The sequence below is a fragment of the Lepidochelys kempii genome, chromosome 2, assembly GCF_965140285.1.
Source record: "Lepidochelys kempii isolate rLepKem1 chromosome 2, rLepKem1.hap1, whole genome shotgun sequence".
In the NCBI taxonomy this organism is placed as follows: Eukaryota; Metazoa; Chordata; order Testudines; family Cheloniidae; genus Lepidochelys; species Lepidochelys kempii.
The window spans coordinates 85,718,540-85,743,730 of record NC_136381.1 but is presented as its reverse complement, the minus strand read 5'-3'; the positions used below and the strand labels follow the sequence as shown (position 1 = coordinate 85,743,730).

Below are 25,191 nucleotides of genomic sequence, written 5' to 3'. Positions count from 1 at the left end.
GGCCGCAACTTTATTATATAGATGTCTGGGACTACCCAGCAGATAAAGTGTACAGTGCAGGCAAATCTATGCTTATTCAAATCAATTGTCCAGGGCTTCCACCAGCCCCCCTTTGTTTCCATTCAGGTCCCCCAGCCAACCCATGGCTTGGACCTTACCATCCACCAGCCTTGTAAGAAGGTTAAGGAGGCTATGAGAACAGGGTGGGTTGGCTCCCTGCCATACCAATCATAGGAGTCCATGAACCCCCTCCCCCATTCTGTTCCTTTATCCACTACCTCCTTTTAAGTCCTTTACCAGGCCATTTATCTGGTCGCTGGCTGCCCTCCCTATGGAGTACCTGCACTGAACATCCGCCCAATTTACAAAATAAGTTGTGACATATGGCCTACCACCTTTTCTATTCACCAGAAAAGGTCCATCCACACACCCGCTGTGGGGAAGGTAAAAAAACCACACTCCACTGAAGCCAATTCTGGTGGTCTGGGAAAAATTCCTTCCCAGCCTCCCTTTAAATGGGGCGACTAGTGTAATGCCTACAGCAGGTCCTAACCCAGGCTGCCATTCGCCTCCACTCTGGGAAGGAGGGTGGGTGCTGGCTTCCTTGCTGCTTGGACATATTTATTGGATATATTGCCCCACCTAGGTTTTGTACCTTTATGCACATGCCTGGTGTGGAGGGCGGGGGGGGACATTGCCTCAAAGCTGACCACCGAGCACCTTTTACAGCAGTTTTTGCCTTCTTCCTCTACCACAAAGTAGAGCTGCCCTTCTTTTGGATAAGCCCAGACAAATTCTGCCTCCCTTTAGGTGTGATGCAGTCATTTCTTCATAAGGCTAAATGGACTTTATTGCTTAACTTCCTGGTGCTATTCTGTATAGTGAGCTATCATATTATTTGATCATTTAGTCTATTAAATCACCTGGTAAATTGTTTATTCTTCTGGGATAGTAATTTGTTTAAAATCTGTTTTGCTGGGTTTATCTGTGCACATTCATCTGAATTTGCAATCATTTTCTACTTGTTTTTCTTGTGAACTTTGTTTGCATTTCTGTCACGGTGAAGTGATTACTAAATTAATCTACTCAATGTGTCCTTGTCTTGTTCTCCACTGCAGTCTACATATCTAGGACTTGATTCTCCACTCCTTTCTTCCACTCAATGGTAAATCTGTCCTTTACAGCTGCAATTTTCTTATCAGCTCTGCAAAACGGCTAAAGTTGAAGCCTCCTATTATCATTTTATCCTGATCTTTACTTCATACTTCTTAATAAAGCTGGTGAAATAATTGAAAAGAAAAATATACAAATATACTTGCAAATAAAACACCAAATATAATAATGGGATTATATTATTCTCAAGTATTTGGACCATTTCCAGGTATTCATGAAAAAGTTTGTGAATCCCAAAAGTTTCTTGAACTGTAGCATAACTGGTTATTTATCTCACATTTCATACCTGAAAAACATAATTCACCCAAAAGTAGTTTTTCAACCATGAAAATTGTTCATCCAACCTGTTGGTGAATGCTTATGAATAATGAGTAGATCTGTAGAAATTGGGATGGGTTTGTAAATGATTCACAAATGGGAGCTACATTTGCAACAAATATATTCATAATGAATAATTCAACCAGATCTTCTACTTAGGCATACATAGTCGTCAGCCTAATTCTCTATCTATCGAAGACACCTTTGGATATGCTGTGAAAAATCTTTCCTATGAAAATAACCCATAAATGTAGCAGAACATTTCTAGGTAATCCTGTCTTCCCCTCGCAACCTCTTTTCAAATTTACCCTACAATAACTTTCCATCACCTTAGTTATTACAATTGATGAGAATGACATCACTGTATATTTCACTTTAACAACCACCATTTTCTCATACAATTAGTTAAGGGCTGGTCTTTGGCATAGCTGTCCCATCTTAGTTGCTCAGTACCCCACTGATGGAGGTCCTGTAAATACCTAGCTAGATCTTCTATGACAATGTCCGCTCTTTAATGATTATGACTGCAATTTTATCTGCCATTGTACTTGAGATTGTTGTTTCCCATCTACTGTTCCATTACTTCTCAGTGTCAGTGACTGTACACAAATACACAATACATTGTTCTAGTTTGACTTTCAGTACCACTGTCCAGCTTGCTTGAACATCCTTTCATTCAAACGGCATGTTTACCACTCTGTATAAAATTCTGTCACTTGGATCTATGCCTCCTCTCAACTGTGTGATGCTAGTATATAGTAGAAAGGGGCCATTAAATACAGCAGTTTGAGTTATCCCATCATAAGTTACCTTAGAAGCTGTGAGATGTGTTTGTGGAAACTGTATCTAAGACATTAAAGTTGATGCCTGGTAACAACTCCAACTCCAGAGAAAAAACATAGACTAGATGTGGTCCTATCTCAGAACCCTGAATCTGATACCTTCCTGTCACCATGAACACTGAGGATGTTCGAATCTGAATTTTATGGATTGGGTCTTTCTATAATGGGCCCAAACCAAACCCTGTTCTGGACAACCCCATCCTCGGTGACAGTTTGGATCCAGATCTAAATCTGGTCTGAACTCTACAATGTTGGCTCATTTCTAAGGAGATATGTACAGTAGTTTGGAGATGAATGTTGAAAGTGATGCTTCTCTTTTTCAGGGTGAGGAGTAAGGAATATTTCTGCTATTTTAAATTAAGCATCTTGTTCCCAGATTGAAGTAGGGATCAAAAAGCACCACAACTGCATTATCCCAGTGCGGGCAGACTGGTCTAAGCTAAGAACAGTTTGACTCAGTCTTGTTGGTCTTGGCTGTTCGGAACTTAATAACAGTTTCTCCCCATGTAAAGATGCATGCAGATATTTCAGTCAAATGAACTGATTTTAAAATAGAACCTGATTGCTACAATCCCACAAGTTGAAACAAATGTTGGCAAGGATATTGCAGATATTTGATTTTCTCTAAATGGAAATAACCTATATATCTGCTTTTCTGAAAACTGCTGAAGGTTATTTTTAAATACAGTAAAACATATAGTGTTAATTATATCTTAAGTCCTCCTTTTTTGCATATTTCACTGACTCCTAAAAAAAATGCACATGGAAAGGATGCTATGATATTCATTTTTATTGTTCTAAGAATTCAGTATTCATGATTGCCAAGAATAGACCAAGAAAGTGGAAGAGGGCAATTGAATTTTCTCTAACATACAAAATAGCCATAATAACTGCTAAGAGAACCAAATTGCATGGGTTTGAAAATCTGCACTGAGCAATCATTAAGTATTGTTCTTAGTTGTGTGATTTCATTTCATTAAGTATTTGCATACTAATAGAAAGCTAAAGTTTCGAGTCTACTGTTGAGTGATGGCCAGCCACTCCCCTCTAGCTTTTGTGTTTACTTCCAGTCACCCACATTGCATTGGCAAAGCACAGGGAGAAGCTTAATGCTCTCAGCTGCAGTAAACCAAATCAAAATTGAGATGAATAATGAACTTAATTTGCCAAAAAGACAGTCTGTTTGATATTTCATCTAATAAGGTAAGTTAACAAACATTCTAGGCAACAGAAAGGAAAATATTCTTTTTTTATTGTTTAAAACCTGAATAAAATCCATATTTTTATCCTCACATGCTGGAGTTTATTTCAAATTTCATTCAATGTGTGAATTAGAGATGAATAATCTAGCACTTGAGTGCCACTATATACCTGTCTTTTCTTTATTTGGGGACCCAGAAATATACATAAGGAAAATCCTGCTTTTTGCACAAAAAGAATACGAAAAGAAATTTACCAGTCACCGCAAGCTTGCTAATGATAAATTTAGTCTCTTTCAGAGCAAAGTAAATTTAGATAAAGATCAGAGCATGTAAATGGCACAGCAAATGCAACTGAAACCAATGAAAGGATTGGCTATTGACTGTATGTGTTTTGTATGGTCTGTTTATGTACAGTAAATCTAATAGCTGATGTTTGAGCAGAAAGAAAGAAACCATAGTCAATATTATTTTTCATACTTGTAAGGAACATTATATTTCTACGTGATTACTTATAATGGAAGTGGTGTGTTTCATTAGCTGACCCAGTTCTGAGGCCTCTGTTAGGTGCTATTTTTCTTCCTTACATTTGTTTTCTATTTCATCAGACTTCTTTGTTTAATTAAAGCACATTCTTCATTATTAGTTCTGTAAAGAATGAAAAATCACTATGAAAGATCGCACTTTAAATTTATTAAAGCCCACTTGCAAAATAAAATGCCTCTAGTCTCCATATTATTTTGTTTAACAGCTTGATAATAAAAATGAGATTTTAATTAAAGAGGGGACGTTCTTTGGATTTGGCTTTTATTTTCCACTGTTCTCTCTATATTTCTATCTCTGTCCCTCCTTCTCCCCCTCTCTTCTGGAAGTAAAAATATTCTGTATGATGCAGGCTGGTTTAATTTAGTTAGGCTGTAGTATAATATTCCTAATGCTGGAAAAAATTATACGGTTGAGGCAATTGGAAATTACAGTATGCTTAAACATTAAAGAAAAGTGAAGGTGCTGACTTTCTAAGATATATAGATCTTATTCCCCTGCATCTTCAAAGACAACAGCCACTATCTACACATACATACATGCAGCATAGTATTTCACCTTGCAAGATACATGCTGGCCATCAAAAGTTGCAAGAGCTGAGCAAACCTCCCAATCAGAAAATATGATCTGAAAACTCACATAGCCACCTTTCCTCAACATTTCCCTAGTACTTTTGGATGCACAGCACTGTAATATGTGACACTGTATCTGAGAATGTAATAATAAGGCGCTTGGAAATATTATTGTTTTATATTTGGTTATATATAGTTAATTTTATTTTTAGTTCTCTAAGTACTCAATATATATGTTTTTTCCCCAGAATCTGAAACATTTTTCTCTGATAGCAGATGATATCAGTCTACTAAGCCCCAGAAGCTTTTTGCTTTAAGAGCCTAGAGGCAATAAGTAAAAAACCAAAACCGGGCATGGATTTGAAATACTTTTCGTAAATTACTGTTTATATTAAAAAGATGTGTAGAAGTGGCAATACAAGAAATACATATAATGTTGTTGAGTTTTTAAAATAAGGATCTGATATGTAGTAGGAGTTTAGTCTAGTAGGACAGAGCACTGGGACTCAGCTGGACTCCTGGGTTCTATTTCCACTCTGCCACAAACTCATTTTTTAAGACTATGCTTATATCGCTTCTACCAAAATTACCAGATTTGGATGCCTAAAGTTAATGTGTAAATATATACTAAATCAGCCATAATGGGGACTCTCTAAATGAGCTCTGAAAATTAGATCACTTACTTTAGAGCTTAGGTATCTGAATCAACACAGTACTTAACTTTATATGAAGTATGAAAATATTGGCCTACATGCTCTGTGCCTCAATTTACCCATCAGCAAAGGGGGAATAATAATAATGTCTAGCATGTAAGGGGATTGTGTGGTTTAATTTATTAATGTTTGTGAAGCACTTTAAGATCCTTTCATATAAGGTGTTATAGAGACATAGCTAATAATAAATTAAATGTCAACTACTTTATCAGCATTTTTTCCCCTTGCAAATGCTCTTATTCATCACTGTGATACAGTTTTACCCTGACAGGTTTCAGAGTGGTAGCCGTGTTAGTCTGTATCAGCAAAAACAACAAGGTGTCCTTGTGGCACCTTAGAGACTAACAAATTTATTTGGGCATAAGCCCAAATCACTTTTGTAGTGCTAATGAGGCCAATGCAATCAAGGTGGCCCATTTCAAACAGTTGACAAGAACATGTGAGTATCAGCAGGGGGAAATTACTTTTTGTAGTGACCCATCCACTCGGAGTCTTTATTCAAGCCTAATTTGATGGTGTCCAGTTTGCAAATTAATTCCAGTTCTGCAGTTTCTCGTTGGAGTCTGGTTTTGAAGTTTTTTGTTGAAGAATTGCCACTTTTAAGTCTGTTATTGAATGTCTGGGGAGATTGAAGTGTTCTCTGACTGGTTTTTGAATGTTATAATTCTTGATGTCTGATTTGTGTCCATTTATTCTTTTGCGTAGAGACTGTCCAGTTTGGCCAATGTACATGGCAGAGGGGCATTGCTAGCACATGATGGCATATATCACTTTGGTAGATGTGCAGGTGAATGAGCCCCTAATGGTGTGGCTTATGTGGTTAGGTCCTATGATGGTTTCCCTTGAATAGATATGCGGATAAAGTTGGCAACGGGGTTTGTTGCAGGGATTGGTTCCTGGGTTAGTGTTTTTGTTGTGTGGTGTGTAGTTGCTGGTGAGTATTTGCTTCAGGTTGGGGACTGTCTGTAAGCAAAGACTGGCCCATCTCCCAAGGTCTGTGAGAGTGAGGGATCATCCTTCAGGATAGGTTGTAGATCCTTGATGATGTGATAGAGAGATTTTAGTTGGGGGCTGTAGGTGATGGCTAGTGGCGTTGTTACTTTCTTTGTTGGGCCTGTCCTGTAGTAGGTGACAGAGCCAGAAGGGTACTGGCTCTGTCAATCTGTTTTATCACTTCATTAGGTCAGTATTGTAGTTTTAAGAATGCTTGATAGAGATCCTATAGGTGTTTGTCTCTCTCTGAGGGATTGGAGCAAATGTGGTTGTATCTTGTGTCACTACAAAAAGTAATTTCCCTCTGCTGATGCTCAGACCTTCTTGTCTACTGTTTGAAATGGGCCACCTTGATTGCATTGGCCTCATTAGCGCTACAAAAGTGTTTTCTCCCTCCCCTGGTATTCACCCCTTCTTGTCAACTGTTGAGAAAAGGCCACTTCTATCTTAATTGAATTGGCTCGTTAGCACTGACCCCCCACTTGGTAAGGCAACTCCCACCTGTTCATGTGCTGTGTATTTAATACCTGCCTACTGTATTTTCCACTCCATGTATCTGATGAAGTGGATTTTGGCCCATGAAAGCTTATGCCCAAATAAATTTGTTAGTCTCTATGGTGCCACAAGGACTCCTAGTTAGTTTTACCCTGGTGTAAGATGATTAAAATAGATAGAGTTACTCCATCATAAAACTGGAGTAAGGCGGTAGTGAATCAGGTCCTGTGTAATATAATATTATAATATTCTCTTAGAAAATTGATACCTGAAAAGCAAAAATGAAAATTGGCTTAAACGGATTTCTGCAAGCAAGCTAAGCAAACTATATAGCATTCAGCACAGAAAAAAAAAAGTTGTAACTAGTACCACCTCTTTTTAATGAATGGTTATTTTTGTGAAATTGTCTTTGTACTTCCTTGTTCACTGAAGCTTGAACAGTATGTATCATAACCTGACTTCACAAATGCCACGAATTGAAATTAGACTTCTCTTTGTGGTACTGCATTCTGAGTTATCACATAACTCTGTGTTTAGCTCAGTTTTTTCCCTTACCATATTGTCAGGGGTGCTGGAACAATTTGTATAGTGGGATGATGAGAGCCATTGAACCAAACTGCAAACCCTGTATATGAGGGAAAACACTTCAAGCCAGGGGGTGCTGCAGCACTCCCAGCACCCCTAGTTCCAGTACCTATGTATATTGTCATTTTCTTTGTCAAATATGGACTTTCCCTACCAGCCTCCGTGTAGTAATGGTACTAGAAATTTTCTACCTCCATATTTTCACACCAGCAAGTTCCCCCCATTCTGGAATTGTTCAGACAGCAGCAACCAGTTGTCTGTGATGCCTGCTGAATTCTCAGTCTGTACCTTCACATCTCAGTAGTTCTGCAACAGCAAAGCGGATGTTAACAAGATTGTTTGTTGCTTTTCACTAAATGAACCTGTGTCACTGAGCTAGGAGAGCCTAGACTTCTGAATTATGATCTGATGCATTATGTTCACATGCACACACGCAGCTAAATTTTCAAAGCTGGACAGGATCCGCATTTGTGCATATGTAAGTATGAGCTTATGTGGCAAACCCATTCCAACCAGTTTCGGAAACTTGTTCAGTAGTATCTAAACCACTTGGATAATCTTTGTTACAAAAGGCACTGTATGCATTAAGACACTGAATTTCTTAAGTTGTGTTGTTAGAGTAATGGTTCCCACAACACTATGTCTCATCTATATTACAGCTAAATACTAAAACATGACATCCAACAATACATACAGCATTGCAAAAACTACAGGCGCTCCACTTGGCTGAAATATGGGTGATGTGTATTAACTTTGAATTCCCAAACTTTTGATCAATTAAAAGTCTCAGCCTTAATGTTGCATTAACATAGGTTTTTAATTTAATTCAGTATAATTTGTTTTTAATTAATTTAGTATAACAAGGTAAACATAGATACTAAAATCAAACATAATGAATGGAAATTAAACAGAAGAGATTTATGAGGTAAATGTTTCCTCAGAGCATTCAGATGTACTGGACATAATAAGACTTTAAATAATCTTTATCCTAAGGGTGACTAGAAATCTATTTTTCTTGAGCTTTTCTTATTTGTTGTAAAGTTCTTGTGAGGTGTCCCAACTTTTCATTCACGATGTCAGCAAGCCCTGATTTTACTAATCTTGTGTCAACTTCTTTATGAACAATTTGGAAACTCAACTCTTTATTCCCAACACAGGAGGTAACGGGAGGGGGTGATTTTGCATGCTCCTAGGTGTATTTGAGAAATGCTAAGGGTATGGACTGCACGCATTTTATTTTATTTACCCTGGAAACGGTGCAAGAATCTAAGCAGAAAAGGAGATTTGTGTGTGTGTGTCACAAGTGTACTGGTGAAAAAGTGTAAAATACTCCCTATTTCTATAGGCCGTGGATCCAAAGTCAAAGCCAATATCAAAAGATATGTACATGTACAAATGTACCCATACAAGAAGTGGGCATGAACTGGAACTCCAAATTTGGAGTTAGGTGTATCATGTTCAGGGCATCAGCTCTAAATCAGTCCCTGGAGTGTTAATATGAAACCAAAGCTGGATTTGGGCCTAATTTACAGTTCTTGTTTGGTTTCTTAACTCCTGATCTCCAGGTGGCCCACCTTCCCTTTAGCAGGTACTTCCTGCTGAAAGTACCTTCCTCTGAAGTCCCCCACCAGTTATTCAGAAGGAGAGGGGTGGAAGAGAGATTTATTTAAATGTGTGTGTGGGGGGTTCATATGGCAATGTAAATATATGTGGGATTGTTTAATAGGTGAACTAGGTCCAACCCAAAATATGTCTCTTCTCTGAAGAGCTTAAATTCCTGAGGCATTAATAGGTACAATAGAGTGCAACACAATACAAAACAAACTCAGTGTGCTGTGGTCATTTGAACTGTAAAGCTTCACAGAACTAGAGTTTTCAGGACAGTTACTGGGAATTATTTCAAGGATATAGATGGGTGTAAAAGAAGGCATGAAGAAAGAAGCGTGCAAAGGAGTAAGGAGCAGTCAGGAAAGATGCTTGAGTGGTAAAAAGAAATTATGGGAGAGATATAGGCAAGAGTAGACTTATGGGGTGAAATCCTGTCTCCATTGAAATCAATAGCAAAGCTCCCATTGACTTCTGTAGGGCCAGGATTTGCACCCCTGGGGTACTTTGGAAGAGAAACAGAAGCTTAATACAGAAGAGGAGGAGGTGCCAGTGCAGAAATTCCAGTAAGATGATGACACAATAATAGTAGCAGAGAAGGATGATGAACTGGAGGAAGAAGAGATGAGAAAGGAGGAAGTCAAAAGGAAAAAAGCTGCAATAGTCAGCATGAAGTTACCAAAAAAAGAAATATTGTCATGGCAGTAGGGAGGGAAGAAGGAATGAATTTTGGAAATGTTGTGAAGAAAGGATTCAGGATTTGATGAGGTCCTGGATGAGACAGGAAAAAAAATAAAAGAACCAAAAACTGCACCAGTTTGCTTGGGTGGCTAATTATAATCATTTGGGGTCTGTGGAATACTTTTTTCTTCGTTTGGTGCAGTGTTTTGTTGAGTTATGTTTTATAGCAACATTGCCAGAGTTCGTATGCCATAAAGCTTGACCTGCATTGGCTGTAGTTACATTTGAAAGGGCTTATCTGCCTTCAGGACTTGTCATGTTCCTGGTTGTGGGAAGTCAGCAACTGAATGTTAATTTAAATTTAACAAACAACTAGGTAAATGTTTGAGTTTTCGTTATGACAGGTTAAACGAACTGCTGCATAAGTCCTATAAGAGGAGACAGTATATAAGAAGCAATGCACACTCAGTAAGCTGCACTGAAAGTTGTGTGTTGTGGGATCACATTTAACAATTTATATAGCACCAATTTCCACATGAAAAGGGACTACAAATTGTAATCCCTATTAGGGGGACACTACTATTCAAATGTTGTAGATCAAATTTTGACCCCTAAAATTTGACCGTGTCTGTTTAGTATAACATATAATGATCACTGTGTGAGCCATATAAATTGCCTTTATATGTTGATCTCAGTACAGGGAAGGAGAAAAGAATAGGTGGGAAAACTAAAGATTACAGGTACTTTATTTCTTTAAAATGTTGCCTACTTGCTTTTTTGATTTTGGAGAGTCTACTCAAATTAGACCACTCTGGGAAACCTGGGGTGCTTCAGTAAAAGAACTGACTGCAGGACCCCTCCTACAGTAACCCTGTTCCACTTCACATCTGCTCTCGTTTCTGCTGCTGCTGTTATTCAGGCACGTGTTTTCTCCACTTCCCCGGGCCAAGATGATGTCCAGTAACCCCAGGACAACAGCAATGGGAGGCAAGGCATGGACTAGGCAGCTGTTCTCATGGAATTTCCAAAATTGTCTGAAAACACATTCTCATTGTTATGGTTTTCTATAAACAAGGGGAAAATATAATGTTTGGACAATTTTTATTTTAATTTCAAGGAAATAACAAGGAGAAAGAACAAATATAAAGTCACCATAAGAGAGAGAGGGGTGTATAGGTGTGATTTTGAACACACAGCCATTTTGAACTTCTGAAACTCAGAGGGAGCATCCCTGCAGGCAGACTGTTGGGTTCACTTTACTATAAAAGGTGCAGTACATAGAAAACAGCCTTAGAGTCACACAGCTATATATGTTGCTTCATTACATTTAACATGCATCTAAACTGGAAATGGAAAGTAAGGCCTTCTGGTGTGGAATATATCCTGAACCAAAACCCTAGGTTTGGGTTCAGATCAGAACGCATACACACTGTGTTTGAAGAGATTCTGATTCACGAATCTAGATTTGTCCCCTCTGTACCATGCAAAGGGCTAACCCTTTTCTTTCCTGCAAATATGTTAACTGTACTGGAGCCACAGGGCTTTACTTAGAAAACCAAAATCAGAGTCATATATCCTTTCAATGAAAGCTCAGTTGCAATTTACTGTTTTCTAATCTTACTGTTGCTACAGAAGAAGGTATACTGAATATGTGAATTGTGTTTATTACTCTAGGTTCCCCAAGATGAATGGACCGGGTATGCTCCGCGAGGCAAAGATGACGAGATTCCATGCCGGCGGATGCGCAGTGGCAGTTACATTAAAGCCATGGGGGACGATGATAGTGGGGACTCAGACACCAGCCCAAAGCCATCGCCAAAGATTGCAGCACGAAGGGAGAGCTATCTCAAGGCCACCCAGCCCTCACTTACGGAACTCACCACCCTCAAGTAAGACAGTGTCGGAATGAACCACTGATCCTCAGAGAAACACATTTCTGTTCCTCTCTCCTTTCTCCACTTTCTGGGCCCAAAATAAGGAAAGTGCTTAAGCATGTGTTAAAGTCCCAGTTGAGTCCTCATAAATGATTTCCTGAATGGGGTGAATTTTAACACATGTTTAAGTGCTTTCCTGAACTGGGGCACTCATGTTCAGGATTCAAACCAACAAAAGCACCTAAAATCACTAATTTCCATGAGACTGCTCACATGCTCAAAATTACATACATTCTTTAAACACCTTGTTGAATTAAAACCTTAAGTGCCATATTCCACAAGCCTTACTCAACTGTATATGTATTTATGCAAGGGTGAGTAAAATTTAACATGAGCGAGGCATGTGAAATTAGCCCTAAATCAGTCTTTGTAAATCCTCAAAGAGGGTTTTGACATTAAGCCCTGAAGAGTGAGCATCAGAAAATAGAGAAGTCCATATCTTCAACCCCCCAATCCAAAATTACATTATTATTTAATTGAGAACTATGACCAAAAAATTAAGACTGAGAATTGCTTTAAAAAGACTTCAATAAAAAAATTACAAAGTGACACAGAGAATCTAAAATCATCATTTTTTAATATTTGTAGCTCTTTTCACAAAGGCTAAAGTCCCTAAGGAGTTTCAGATAATGGAGAAGCAAAGTGTCAATATACTGGAGGAGGTAGTAGCTTGTGGATAGAGCTTTGCTAGATGAAACAACTTTGGAGATATGTTAAGTTGCTTGGAATGTGTTTTTTGAGTTAAAAGCAGCACTCAAAATAGATTGTGTTTTTAAGACCAAAGAAAACATTCAGTATATAATTTAAAAAACTCAAATAGTATAACATATATTTAATCTACATTTGTGCTGGGTCAGAACACAAAACAACAATGAAAGAACAAGAGCCCACTGCTTCTGCCACTGAAATCGGTGGCAAAACTTCAACTGATTTACATCAAAGCAGGATTTGACCCAAACTAACTAAAAATCAAATAGTTTTATCTAACTAGAGCTGGCTAATGTTTCAAACATTCATTCTGAAGATTCTTTGTGAGAATGTCATAACATTTTGTAAAATATTTTAACAGCTGGGACCCAAAGTAAAAATTCATAATAATGCAAATTAACTATTTGAAAAATGTTGTTATTGTGGAAATTGAGGAAACATGTTACTGATTACTATGCAGTGCACTATGAAAGAGGGGGAAAGGAAGAGTACCCAAGCAACAACTCAGACAGGAGAGTGAGCCAAAGCATCTAATAAGGAGACTGAAAACATGTGTACATGTCATAATTTTGGGAGGCATTGAGATACCAAGGTGACAATCGCTTAGCAGAATATGATCGACCAGATTATGTTAAATTAGGTTAGATTAAGTTAAATGTGTCCAGTTGAAGGGAGTAACTGTGAACTGGTGGCAGTAGCCAGAAAACTCTAGATTTACATTAGGTGAAAAGAGTTTCTAATGAATTATTATTTCCAGGGAAGCAGGAATATCTGTCAGATTCTAATTCAGAATTTATGGCTAATAGCAGTGGAGCATAACTGTTGTTAGCAATACTAGGAAATCATTAAATGTTTTCCGAGTGTAGGCAGGGCAATTCAGCAACATCCAGGATCAGTGTCTGTCATTCCCTGTCCTTTGGCTTCTTCTCTCCTGGAACTCTAGATAGTGTTCACAGTCTGTGGCCTTGTGTTCAGGTTTCAGAAATCTTAGTTTGCAGAATTTGTTACTGAACTTTTTTTTCCCCTTGTGACAGCAAAGCCATGTTCTGGCCTGGGGCTCCATGGCCTAATCTAAATGGATTCCAGTTACTCTCTTGCTTCTTAATTTTATTGGTCTCAATATTACAAAATGCTGAGCACTCTGGCCCTGATCCAGTAAAGCATTTAAGCACTATGCTTAATAAGCATACGAGTAGTCCCCTAAAGTCAGTCATGCCACCAAAATGATAGACATGGAAGAACAGTTGGGAGCAAAGAGTGAACAAACTACATGTTAGAAAATACAGAAATCTATTACTCCGTTCCCCGCCTCTCCCCCGCTCCCCGGCCATTCCCCAGTAAATGGATGGCAAAGCTACAAATAGAACCTAGTTTGTTAACTGTCACTTTTGTTCTGTGGGTTCATCCGAGAGGCCATGAATCAACTAAGCATAGATTTCACTGGTGTTTTTGGCTCGCTAGCAACACCAAGATTGATCAACTTCTGTCTGTCTGTATCTTGTCAGAGTATTACAGTGCCATTGTGATATTGTCCAGGGAATTACATTTTTAACTGAATTAACTGAGCACTAGATTGTTCGTAGCTGTCATACTCCAATGCAGAGGAGTAGGGGTGAAGACGTAAGGATCTTGAGTCCAAGCCCTGTTCAGAGAGTGGTTGCTACTCCCACGCATAAAGTGACTGGGACTAGGGAAAAAAGGGGCAGGGAGCAGGCAGGCTCTGCCCCAATATGCCAGCCCACACAGCTGGACAGACTGGGAAAAGTAACCTGCACCCTCATCACGGCCGCAGTAAATTACCCTCCTTTTGGGATAAGAAAGGTGCCCTGTGAGGAATTTTGATACTCAGAGTCACAAATCCACCCTGATTATACCCAGGGCCACTCCTGGAGTTAGTTATGAATAAGACTACATTTATGTCATAGAGGTCATAGAAGTCAGGGAATCCATGGCTTCCAGGACTCTCGAGCTGACAGCCAGTGGGGCCCTGGCAGGGTTCCGGCGACAGTAGCGACAAGTGACGGGCAACAGCCTCTTGTGGTGGCAGGGGGGATGCCTCAGGTGAGCAGCTGGGGTGTCCCAATTTCTCTTTGGGAAATTTGATCACCCTGCAGCTCCCAGCTGCCACAGCGGAGAGGGAACCCCACAGCTCCCAGCCACCATGGTGGTGGGGGAAACCATGGAGCTGCAGCAGCAAAAGTCACAGACAGGTCATGGCTTCCCTGAATTTTTGTTCATTGCCCATGACCTGTCCATGACTTTTACTAAGAAAATCATGACAAAATCTTAGCCTTAGGTATGAATATTTACAGCCAAAATCTCCGTAATCTCTACATGCAGTTTATGCTGTATCTCTTACTCAGGGCTTCATTGGACTTCAATACCACCAACCCCAAGTGTGCAAGAAAAACTCATCTGATGGGCTTTAATACATTGGGATTTTTACAATGTTGGGATTTTTACAATTTGACTTTGGAGATGTTAAAAATAATAAAATATAGGTTAATTTTAGTTGCCTTTGTTGCAGCTTTTAGGGTTCACATTTTCAAACACTTTTCTCTGCAGCCAAGAGAGCGAGAAACCTCTTTTTAAAAATGAAAGCTGAGATCAGTCAGCATCTAGGGCTCTAAGAAAAACTCCAAATGTCATGAGAGTCACAGGAAAATTGTAGAGATGGCAGCACTGATACATGTATAGTAAAGTGATTCTAGACTGGTGAATTGACATAAATCTGTAAAAGAAATGCTGTTCCATAAAAGAGAATGGTGTACTTAGAGTCTTACTTGCCTGAGATTTAAGCTAACAATTGTTTCTCCCTGTTCTCTGCAGAACCTCACAGCTGTAATAGTGAATCATAACTCACTGAACCAAAAAAATAACCTAAAATTAGTAAAAGATGCCTAGGGCTACAGCTTTTAATTTTTTTAACTTATGTCTCCTCTGTTGTCTGTGATTAGTGACAAAAGTATCCTTCTGAATTTCCCTCATTAATTTCCCCTCATTCCTTGTCCTCCTGTCCTGCACTTGTCTCGGACACCTCATCTGAGATGGTGGTCATTGGTTATTATTAACAATGTCATATTCTTGACCGTAGTAATGAATAGACAGGAGGACGAATTCAGACCCTCTGGCACAAGAAGATGCTAATTGTGCCTTTCCATACCAGCCTGATCCACTCTGACCTAGGGGAAGCCAGGTGTTGTTTCCGTTACTGTCATTACCTGGTGTCCATTGGGGAGGGCAGCTTTAATTTCTGCAGGGAGTTTCATAGGCTCAGTGATGACTGCTCAAAGCTACAGTGAATCAGCACATCTCGCCGCAGCTCTTGCCACATTCTCTCTTAGGCCAAAATTTTCCACTTATGGGGGCAGTACCTGCTTAGTACCTGTCAGAAAGTGGACCTAAACACCTTGCACCACCACAAACCCCACACTCAGGTGGCTTTTATGCTGAGACACTACCAGGACTGGTGCTGACTTCTTCTGATGGAGCCCTTTGAATATATCGGACCCAAAGTCCATTGTTAGTTCCAAGAACACTAAAACTCACAATAGAAATGCTGTTTGGTGGGAGGTTAAAATATTCCACATCAAGTATGCTCCCTCTTGGACATAGGAGAGGCAAGATTAGTAAAAATGCATGGAATTAATTAAAAAATAAAAACACAAGTTCTCCACACCACTTAAAAATGGTTTTAGTGAAATCTAAGGTGCGAAGCAGCAGAAATGTATGTGGTAGCCAGAGATTTAAAAAAGGGGAGGGCAGGAGCTTTGTTTTCATTATGGCCTCCGTTTAGAAAAGTACTTAAACCTATACTTAACTTTAAGTAAGTTCTTCTTAAGTCCTTTTCTATTCAGGAAAGCATTTAAGCACATGCTTAATTTTAAGCACCTTTAAGTCCCATTGATGTCATAAACTTATGGGCTTTGATGAAGCAGCACCTAAGTCACTAACATGGAAAAAATGGAGAATTCTCTTTCCTTATTATCTACTTTTCAATATGAAATAATGTTAAATAGAATCGTTTTCTGACAGTCCAGATTGACATTTTGTGTGAGATCATGCCCACACCGTTCCCAGGGTCTTAATGCGTGAAACGTACTTCTACAATATTTTTTTTAATGTGAGTTTTTGTGAAAAGTATCCAAGTAATCTCTGGGAACTCAAGTATGCTCCAGAAAACAAGCCCCAACCAGCCCAGTCAGTGGCAGTGCAAGTTTCTTCTCACTGCTCTATTAATATGACTCAACCTTGACCTTAAGGAGACCATCTCAGGGGGGTTGAGGATAGTTTGTTTTCTCTGTGTGTTCATTCCTCGGCTTCCCTGATCAGTGGGTCGGTGAGGTTTTGTGGCCTGCAGTGTGCAGGAGGTCAGACTAGATGATCACGATGGTCCCTTCTGACCTTTAAAGTCTATGACTTTGAGTCGTCCAATCCTACAGTTTTGATGGAAATAAGGCATATTTTTTAATGCTGAGAGTAATTAACCATTAGAACAACTTACTAAGAGTCATGGTGGATTCTCCATCACTGACTATTTTTAAATCAAGATTGGATGTTTTCTAAAGGATCTGCTCTGGGAATTATTTTGGAGGAAGTTCTGTGGCCTGTGCTTTACAGGAGATAAAGACTAGGTGATCACTGTGATCCGTTCTGGCCTTGGAATATATGAATCTATAGTTTCGATTTTGTGATCATGTCTGCTGGGATCTGCACTAAAGCCCCTAAATCATTTCACATAGGCTACCTAGCAATGGTGAGATACATAACAAATTGCTTCCTTTGGTCACTGTTGACTCAGGCTAAATCTGTACACAAATAAAAGACTTTATGGGAATGATCAAAAATCCATTCACGTCAATGGAGACTCTTATTGACTTCAGTGGGCTTTGGATCAGACCCTAAATTCCAATTCCAATACCCTGCAGCTGAGTTCCTCTCCCCTCCCCAATCTTGTCTTTTCTAACTGTGAAGAAGAGAAAGTGGTGGATGTGAAAGGAGTTGTTCTAAAGAGACAGCAGTGGTAATGTTTCAGGGACTTTTAGCAGTCCTTTCTGCTTGTCTCATCTCTTCCCCCACCACCCTGTGTATGAACTCCTGTGTGACATCTAGTTGGTCTTAACTTTATCTTTGGGAGAAAAATGGGCCGGGTAACTTAAAACCATCTCCTCTTTTGCTTTCATTGTTTTTTCATTATGTGGGATTTTTTTCTCTCCAAATGTACTTTGCCTCACACAGCCCACACACTCCCTCCCACCTACCTACCATTGCTCATTCTTCTTCTCTTCCAAGGAAAGAAATGCTTTTCATTATCTGTGTTTCTTTTTCTATAAGTAACAACCTTTTAAAAGCACAACTGTGTCATATCTCCTTTATGTCATATGAAATTTATTTTCTGTTTTCTGCTGATTTTTGTTGTTATACCATACAATCTCCCTCCTACAATCTTCCTCTCATGCCATGGTTCCCATGTGGTTACAGAACATGTTTCAAATGCTATGGGTAAAATTCTGAATAAAGCACAGCTTGCTGTGATCTCAAAATCCACACCTCCTCTGCTGCACTCCCATTATCCTACCAGGAAGGGAGAAGCTTTTTCTTTTCATTGCTGGCAATATCCCCCTGGATTTTAATAATTAACAAACTCGTAAAATCTGGCCCTACAGAAAAGGTGACATTTTTCTGCCCAGTACTGAAAAGTGGTAAATAGTTTGACTATCTTTTGTTGTTGAATAGATAGAAACAGGATTTATTAATCTGACTTTTAAAGAATGTGCACAAAACAGGTGACTGATGTTCCTGGTGCATCTATCCTGAACCAGCACCTTTCCCTTTATTATGTGCAGTCATCTTTAAATTATTTTAGTTATGGTAAGAAAAGTAGTATAAAAGTATAAGGTATAAGGCAGTCTTTATCCCCATCCATGTCTATCTGATCCAATGTGTAGGTAAAATATTCAGCGAAAGGTGCATATGTTCTCCTGATACCTGGAATCAAAGGAAGTTTTCTCTGTGCCTTCCTTCTATGCACACTAGTCCCCTTCTGCCCTTCTGACAGACTGGCAATATGCTGTAATATACTGAACATACCTTATGATATTAAGATAAGCTTTATTGAGTTACTTTAAACCTTATTGACTTAGGGTTAATGCCTTTGGAGTGCAATTACAAATGCACCTGTTTATGTGTTGTTGTGACACTGTACGTACCCTCTCTAGTAGGGATGGGGGTGTGAGGGGATGCGTATGTACTTCCTCCATTAGACACCTCCTTAGGAAGATATGCATATACTAATTCAAACTGGATTCTCCTGGGACCAACAGACAAAGAAGATTTTTGGATAAAAGTCTGGGGTTTAATGTGCCTCAGGGCCTTCTTCCTGTTCCAGCAAACAGACAGGACCCCTGGTTCATGGCCCCAGTCCTGTGGGGAAGAATGGAGGGACTTGGCTTATTAGAGTCTCATAAGACTGTGTGCTTGTTGTGAGCTGAAGCTATGATGAACTTGTGTAACCACAAGGATGCTCCCAGAGTGGGTATTAAAAGACTGCACTTGCCAGAGCTCATGTGAGAGTTGGGATGAATTCTGGTAAATGTATTAACTAAGGCTGTCCATTAATCACAGTTAACTCACGCGATTAACTCAAAAAAATTAATCACGATTCAAAAAATTAATCACAATTAATCGCACTGCTTAACAATAGAATACAAATTGAAATATATTAAATATTTTTGATTTTCTATATTTTCAAATATATTGATTTCAGTTACCACACAGAATATAAAGTGTACTGTGCTCACTTTATATTATTTTTATTACAAATATTTGCACTATAAAAATTATAAACAAAAGAAACAGTATTTTTCAATTCACCTCATACAGGTATTGTAGTGCAATGTCTTTATCATGAAAGTGCAACTTACAAATGTAGGTTTTTTGTTACATAACTGCACTCAAACACAAAACAATGTAAAACTTGACAGCATACAAGTCCACTTAGTCCTACTTCTTGTTCAGCCAATTGCTAAGAGAAACAAGTTTGTTTACATTTACGGGAGATAATGCTGCCCACTTCTTAATTACAATGTTACCAGAAAGTGAGAACAGGCATTCACATGGTACTGTTGTAGCTGGCGTCGCAAGCTATTTACGTGCCAGATGCACTAAGGATTCATGTGCCTCTTCATGCTTCAGCCATTGTTCCAGAGGACATGCTTCCATGCTGATGAAGCTCGTTAAAAAAATAATGTGTTAATTAAATTTGTGACTGAACTCCTTGAGGGAGAATTGTATGTCTCCTGCTCTGTTTTACTTGCATTCTGCCATATATTTCATGTTATAGCAGTCTCGTATGATTATCCAGCACATGTTGTTCGTTTTAAGAGCACTTTCACTGCAAATTTGACAAAATGCAAAGATACCAATGTGAAATTTCTAAAGATAACTACAGCACTCGACCCAAAATTTAAGAATCTGAAGTGCCTTCCAAAGTCTGAGAGGGAGGAGGTATGGAGCATGCTTTTAGAGGTCTTAAAAGAGCAACACTCTGATGTGGAAACTACAGAACCCTAACCACCAAAAAAGAAAATTAACCTTCTGCTGGTGGCATCTGACTCAGATTATGAAAATGAACATGCGTCAGTCCGCATTGCTTTCGATCATTATCGAGCAGAACCCATCATCGGCATGGACACACATCCTGTGGAATGGTGGTTGAAGCATCAAGGGATATATGAATCTTTAGCGCATCTGGCATGTAAATATCTTGCGATGCGGGCTACAACATTGTCATGTAAATGCCTGTTCTCACTTTCAGGTGACATTGTAAACAAAAAGCGGGCAGCATTATCTACTGCAAATGATAAAGAGATTGCAATACAGTACTTGTATTAGGTGAATTGAAAAATACTATTTCTTTTGTTTTTTACAGTGCAAATATTTGTAATCAAAAATAAATATAAAGTGATCACTGTACACTTTGTATTCTGTGTTGTAATTGAAATCAATATATTTGAAAATGTAGAAAACATCCAAAAATATTTAAATAAATGGTACTCTATTATTGTAGAACAGCACAATTAATTGAGATTAAAAAATTGTAATCACCTGACAGTACGTTAGCATGTGTGTAGGCTTTTATAGTTTTTAATATGTTTTCTCTGTAATGCTTTGTACCTTAAAAATAAAGAAGGCTTGCTTAGAAAGAGCTGTCTGGTAATTTACAGCTATGGCAATTACACAGTTATCCATCTCTGAAGAGAAAGGGAGCAGATGTCCTAGGGTAACATCTCTGTGCTAGGAATGACTCAGTGAAGGAAACAGAGATGAGCTTACACAGAACTCTTCTTCTACAGCCGGGGTAGGCAACCTATGGCACACGTGCCAAAGGCGGCACGCGAGCTGATTTTCAGTGGCACTCACACTGCCCGGGTCCTGGCCACTGGTCCGGGGGCCCTGCATTTTAATGTCATTTTAAATGAAGCTTCTTAAACATTTTAAAAACCTTATTTACTTTACATATAACAATAGTTTAGTTATATACTATAGACTTATAGAAACAGACCTTCTAAAAACGTTAAAATGTATTGTTGGCACGCGAAACCTTAAATTAGAGTGAATAAATGAAGACTTGGCACACCACTTCTGAAAGGTTGCTGACCCCTGTTCTAGAGCAACACTATATGCAACAGTAAAGGAAAGGCAGCTGTCCAGCCTTGGAATATCCTGGTCAGAAGGGACAGAGACACATCTCCACCCAAGACAGGCAATAGCTCGGGAGCTGGAAGCTGAGTGGCTGCCTGTGCTGGACCACTGAGGGGAAATACAGGTGCAGTGGCCCTGAACTGTGACAGCTCCAGCATACAAAAACTCCCTGTTTAAAACAGGGGTTCTGACTGTGCTTGCCGGATTCAACATCCTTCCTGGTTTGGGGGCATAGGGTTACTGAAGTTTCTGGGATTTTAGAATATGTTTTTAAAATATCACAATCAATGTGGATACATTTCCAGCCATTTGCTCTACATTTTGGATTATATCTGATCAAAGCATTGTTGCTTTGATCTCATGTTTGATCATATACATGTTGTGGAAGAAAGTCCAACTCGATCACCAATGCATTTCCTTCACCAGTCTTATAAAAGAGAACTTACAAAGAGATGAGTAAGAGGAAATTCACACTCACAAATCCATACTTTTTTCAATATACCATTTTATGGATAAGTTAGTTTTATGCATCCCAGTTGTATATACAGCATTACTGATCTGTACCCTACACAATTAGTTGCATCAGTAATGATGAGAAAGTAACACACAGGAGAAGTAGCATATGTCTGGGGAAAGCATTAGGAAGGATTTATAATTTACAGAATTCTGTTATGTAACTTATTTCATCAGTGTGTCTCTTCCTGTGGCCTCCCACTTACCAGTATAAATAGTACTTTATAAATAAGATGAGCCAACACTCCCTTCTACTAATCATAGGCTGGAAGCAATACGTTAAAATTTATATACTGAGAAATACTTATTATATGCTTATATTGTGTGTGTGTGTGTGTGTGTGTGTGTGTGCATGAGCGTGCACTTATATAATGTGTGTGTGTGTGTTAGGATATAATCTAATGAGATGAGACTGAGAATCTCTGTGTCCTGTCTTCTAAGAACCTATACAACCGCCTCAAACAATAATGATAAATTGATACAGAAAGAGTGAGAGATCACACCCCCAGTAATGGCAGTGGCAACAGTAGACTTGTAGCAGAGATTAGCCTGGTCTATTGCCCCCTGATGTCCCAAACCCACTGTTTCAGTATACAGTGAGCTACAGTGAATATTCATTGACAGAATATTCATTATAAAATTGCAATAATAATATGAACCCAAAGAAAATAATTGGGGCTCTCCCACGCACCTCCACAAAATGTAACATTTATATGTTTTTTTTAAATGGGCAGCTGATTACAAATCATGGAATTAAGTCTCCCAACACCTATTCAAAGGTTGATCCTGGATCTGTCCCTGGAGAACTAAACTGCAAGAGTCAGATAAACCTTGCAGGGGTTGCATGTACAATATAGCATGCAGGCTGCTAGTGGCCTGGATTGCGGAAAAGGGCCAGACACTTGAGGAAACCCTGTTTCCTTTAGAAACTCGTCCCTGGCTGCTTCTTCCCATGGTTATTACTCTCCTACCACCTGGACTCCCAGAGGGCAAGCTTTGTATTGCAACATGTTGACATTTGCATTAGGACCCAGGTTGGGTTCCCATTTGGGGTACATTAAACTTTACAGATAGAAAGCAAACCTTTGGGATAATCCACCCCCTTTATTATAAAATATAACCAAATAAACATACTATTCATTATTAGGCTGAAAAAAGCCACTGGAGATAAAAGGGCAGAGAGATACCATGATCACTGGTACATGGAGCTGTAACATCAGAACATCCCACATAATCTACACAGGTCTCAGAGAGTTTGCTCCAGAGTTAATTTGTGGAGGGAAGAGTTGGGATGGCAGGTGCACACACGCTCAGCCCACACACCTGGGAGGAAGTGTGCTGCATTTGCATGATAAGGACCACCATTGTAATGCAACAGCAACAGGATTATTTCTATATTAGCACATGAAACATATTTTGACATTTGGGATGCTGCCCAATGAAAGGAGGGAAAAAGAGTGCCAAAAAGATGATTGCATTGAAAATGTAGTAAGAGGCATTGTTGTGTGAGCTTTCATATCTGGGATTCTGTTTTGGCATTATGCTCAATATTTCAGGAGAAAGGGGTACAAATAAGATAATGAAATTCATGATTTTTGCATTGTTCTCTGTTTTTCCTAAACTGATGTGGGAGGAAGGAAGGCCTGGCATTTAAACAGTAGCAGTGGGATGGAGAGGAAGAAAAGGAAGGAAAAGAAAGATGTGGGAAGCCACAGTAGAACCAAATGGAAATAAGGAGAAGAGAAATGGAAGAGGGTAAACATAAAATAAAAAAATTCAGGAGAAGATTAGCTAAATAAGGAAGGGACAGGGAAGAAAAAGAAAGAACAATACATTTTGCAGAATTTGTCAGACCTACTGTAGAATGGAGGGAGAAATTTGTACAGCTTGGAAAACACCTTCCTGCAAGTGCCCTGCGTGGTAGAGTGAGGTTCTCCCACCTTGTCGGCTGTAGTACAGAGGGGGAGAGTTTAACGGGATTTGTTTTCCTCTATCCCTCAGGCACTTTTGCAAATATCTCCTAAAACGTCTCAGGCCTAATGCAAACAAGCGGTTTCAAAAATGGAGAGTGAAATATTGGCCCCATTGAAGTTAATGACAAATATCTAATTGCCTTCAGTAGCCAGGATTTCAGCCAAGGGTGAGGAGAGGCAGAATGCAGGGAGCAAAGGTCTTCATCTTCACTCTGGATGTGTTTCTCAACACCAATAGGACAGCCTGTTCATTTTGCTTTCTTGTTGGGTGATTTTCAGTTAGGGCTCAGTACAAGTGGAATATTTCACTGAGTAGTTAGTATTAGTAAAATTTAATACTAGGCTTCAGTTTCAACAAGTCTTTAGTAAATGAGAGAGAGAGAGAAATATTTTATTCTCGTTTTCCTTGGGTTTGTTTGGGCCTACAAAAAAGAGAATGCGGTCTCCCCAAGAAGGCCAGATCCCAATTTAAGAAACAAAGTTGGTTTGCAATAACCTTCCCAGCCCCAGTCACAGTAATTCATTTACTGTCCTTATTACTTTGTTACTCATCGCAACCCCCTCTTCTCTCTGTAAGGTAGAGCTCAGCCTGTTTTCAAGCGTTTTCTCTATTCAGACCCAGGAGCCAAGAGAGAGCTCAGTTAGGGTTAATAGATAAGAACAGCCGTACTGGGTCAGATCAATGGTCCAGCTAAGCCAGTATCCTGTCTTCTGACAGTGACTAGTGCCAGATACTTCAGAGGGAATGAACAGAACAGCGCATTTATTGAGGGATCCATCCTCTGTCATCCAGTCCCAGCTTCTGGCAAATTTATACTACTAGGTGCTGTACTAGGTGCTGAAAGCAGTTGTGGAGCAGTGGTTTCTTGATGGCAGCTCTCATTAGCTTTGTATATGGGATACGATATATTTAAGGGTTAGAGAATATTGATTTGTTGTGGGAACTTAGAATGAGACAGCCTTGGCAATAGGAGACCAACTATTGTAACTTTCCACTGGCAGCAGAACGCAATTATTCTAGATGTAAAGCATGTTTGGTTATTTAATCCTTGCTTTTACTAACAGGAATGTCAGGAACACTGCTCCTCTCTTGCAGGCTCTGTCTTCACTGGCACTGATGGGTTGGGTTTTTTCGAACAATGAGATAGCTGGAAAGTCCTACTGGAGACAAGGCACTTGTAGTGTTTACTGTAAGGTAGCGAGGTGAGGTCAGCACTATATCCTTCGCTACCCTTGGCCTCGTTTACCCCTCAGGTTTTTACAGTGGGATAGCTAACATGTGTTAGTTATCCCATAGTAAAAAAAAATCCTTTTTTGAGAGTGAAGATGTAGCCCTAATCTCTCCTTTGTTCAGCCATTATTGTTGGTTCTATGCAAATACACTCAGAGTTATGTTTCTCCCTCATTAACTTAATACTTATGGTTGGGGTTTATTTTATTTTTTGCTTACAAGTTTGGCAATATTATGATTGATGCCTCACCCTAGATTTTATTCATTCATGTTTCACTCAGGAGAGTAACTGCAGTTAAGTGGCACAAGGGTGTTATGAGTTTCATGTTAAGGAATTCGCTTTTTTTTTTTTTTTAAGTGTTGTGAATGAATTTTTTAATGTTTGTGAAAGATATAGACTGACATCCTTG

General features: G+C 39.2%; 1 protein-coding gene across 10 annotated transcripts in view; it reads left to right on the top strand.

Moving 5' to 3' along the window:
* DLGAP1 (DLG associated protein 1) overlaps nucleotides 1-25,191 on the top strand; it is a 634,214-nt gene that overhangs the window by 439,883 nt on the left and 169,140 nt on the right. For all 10 annotated transcript variants that reach the window (XM_073331531.2, XM_078851563.1, XM_073331533.2 and 7 more), the window contains one exon: nucleotides 11,394-11,608. In XM_073331531.2, coding sequence (XP_073187632.2) covers nucleotides 11,394-11,608 — 215 coding nt within the window. The remainder of the gene's footprint in view (nucleotides 1-11,393; nucleotides 11,609-25,191) is intronic.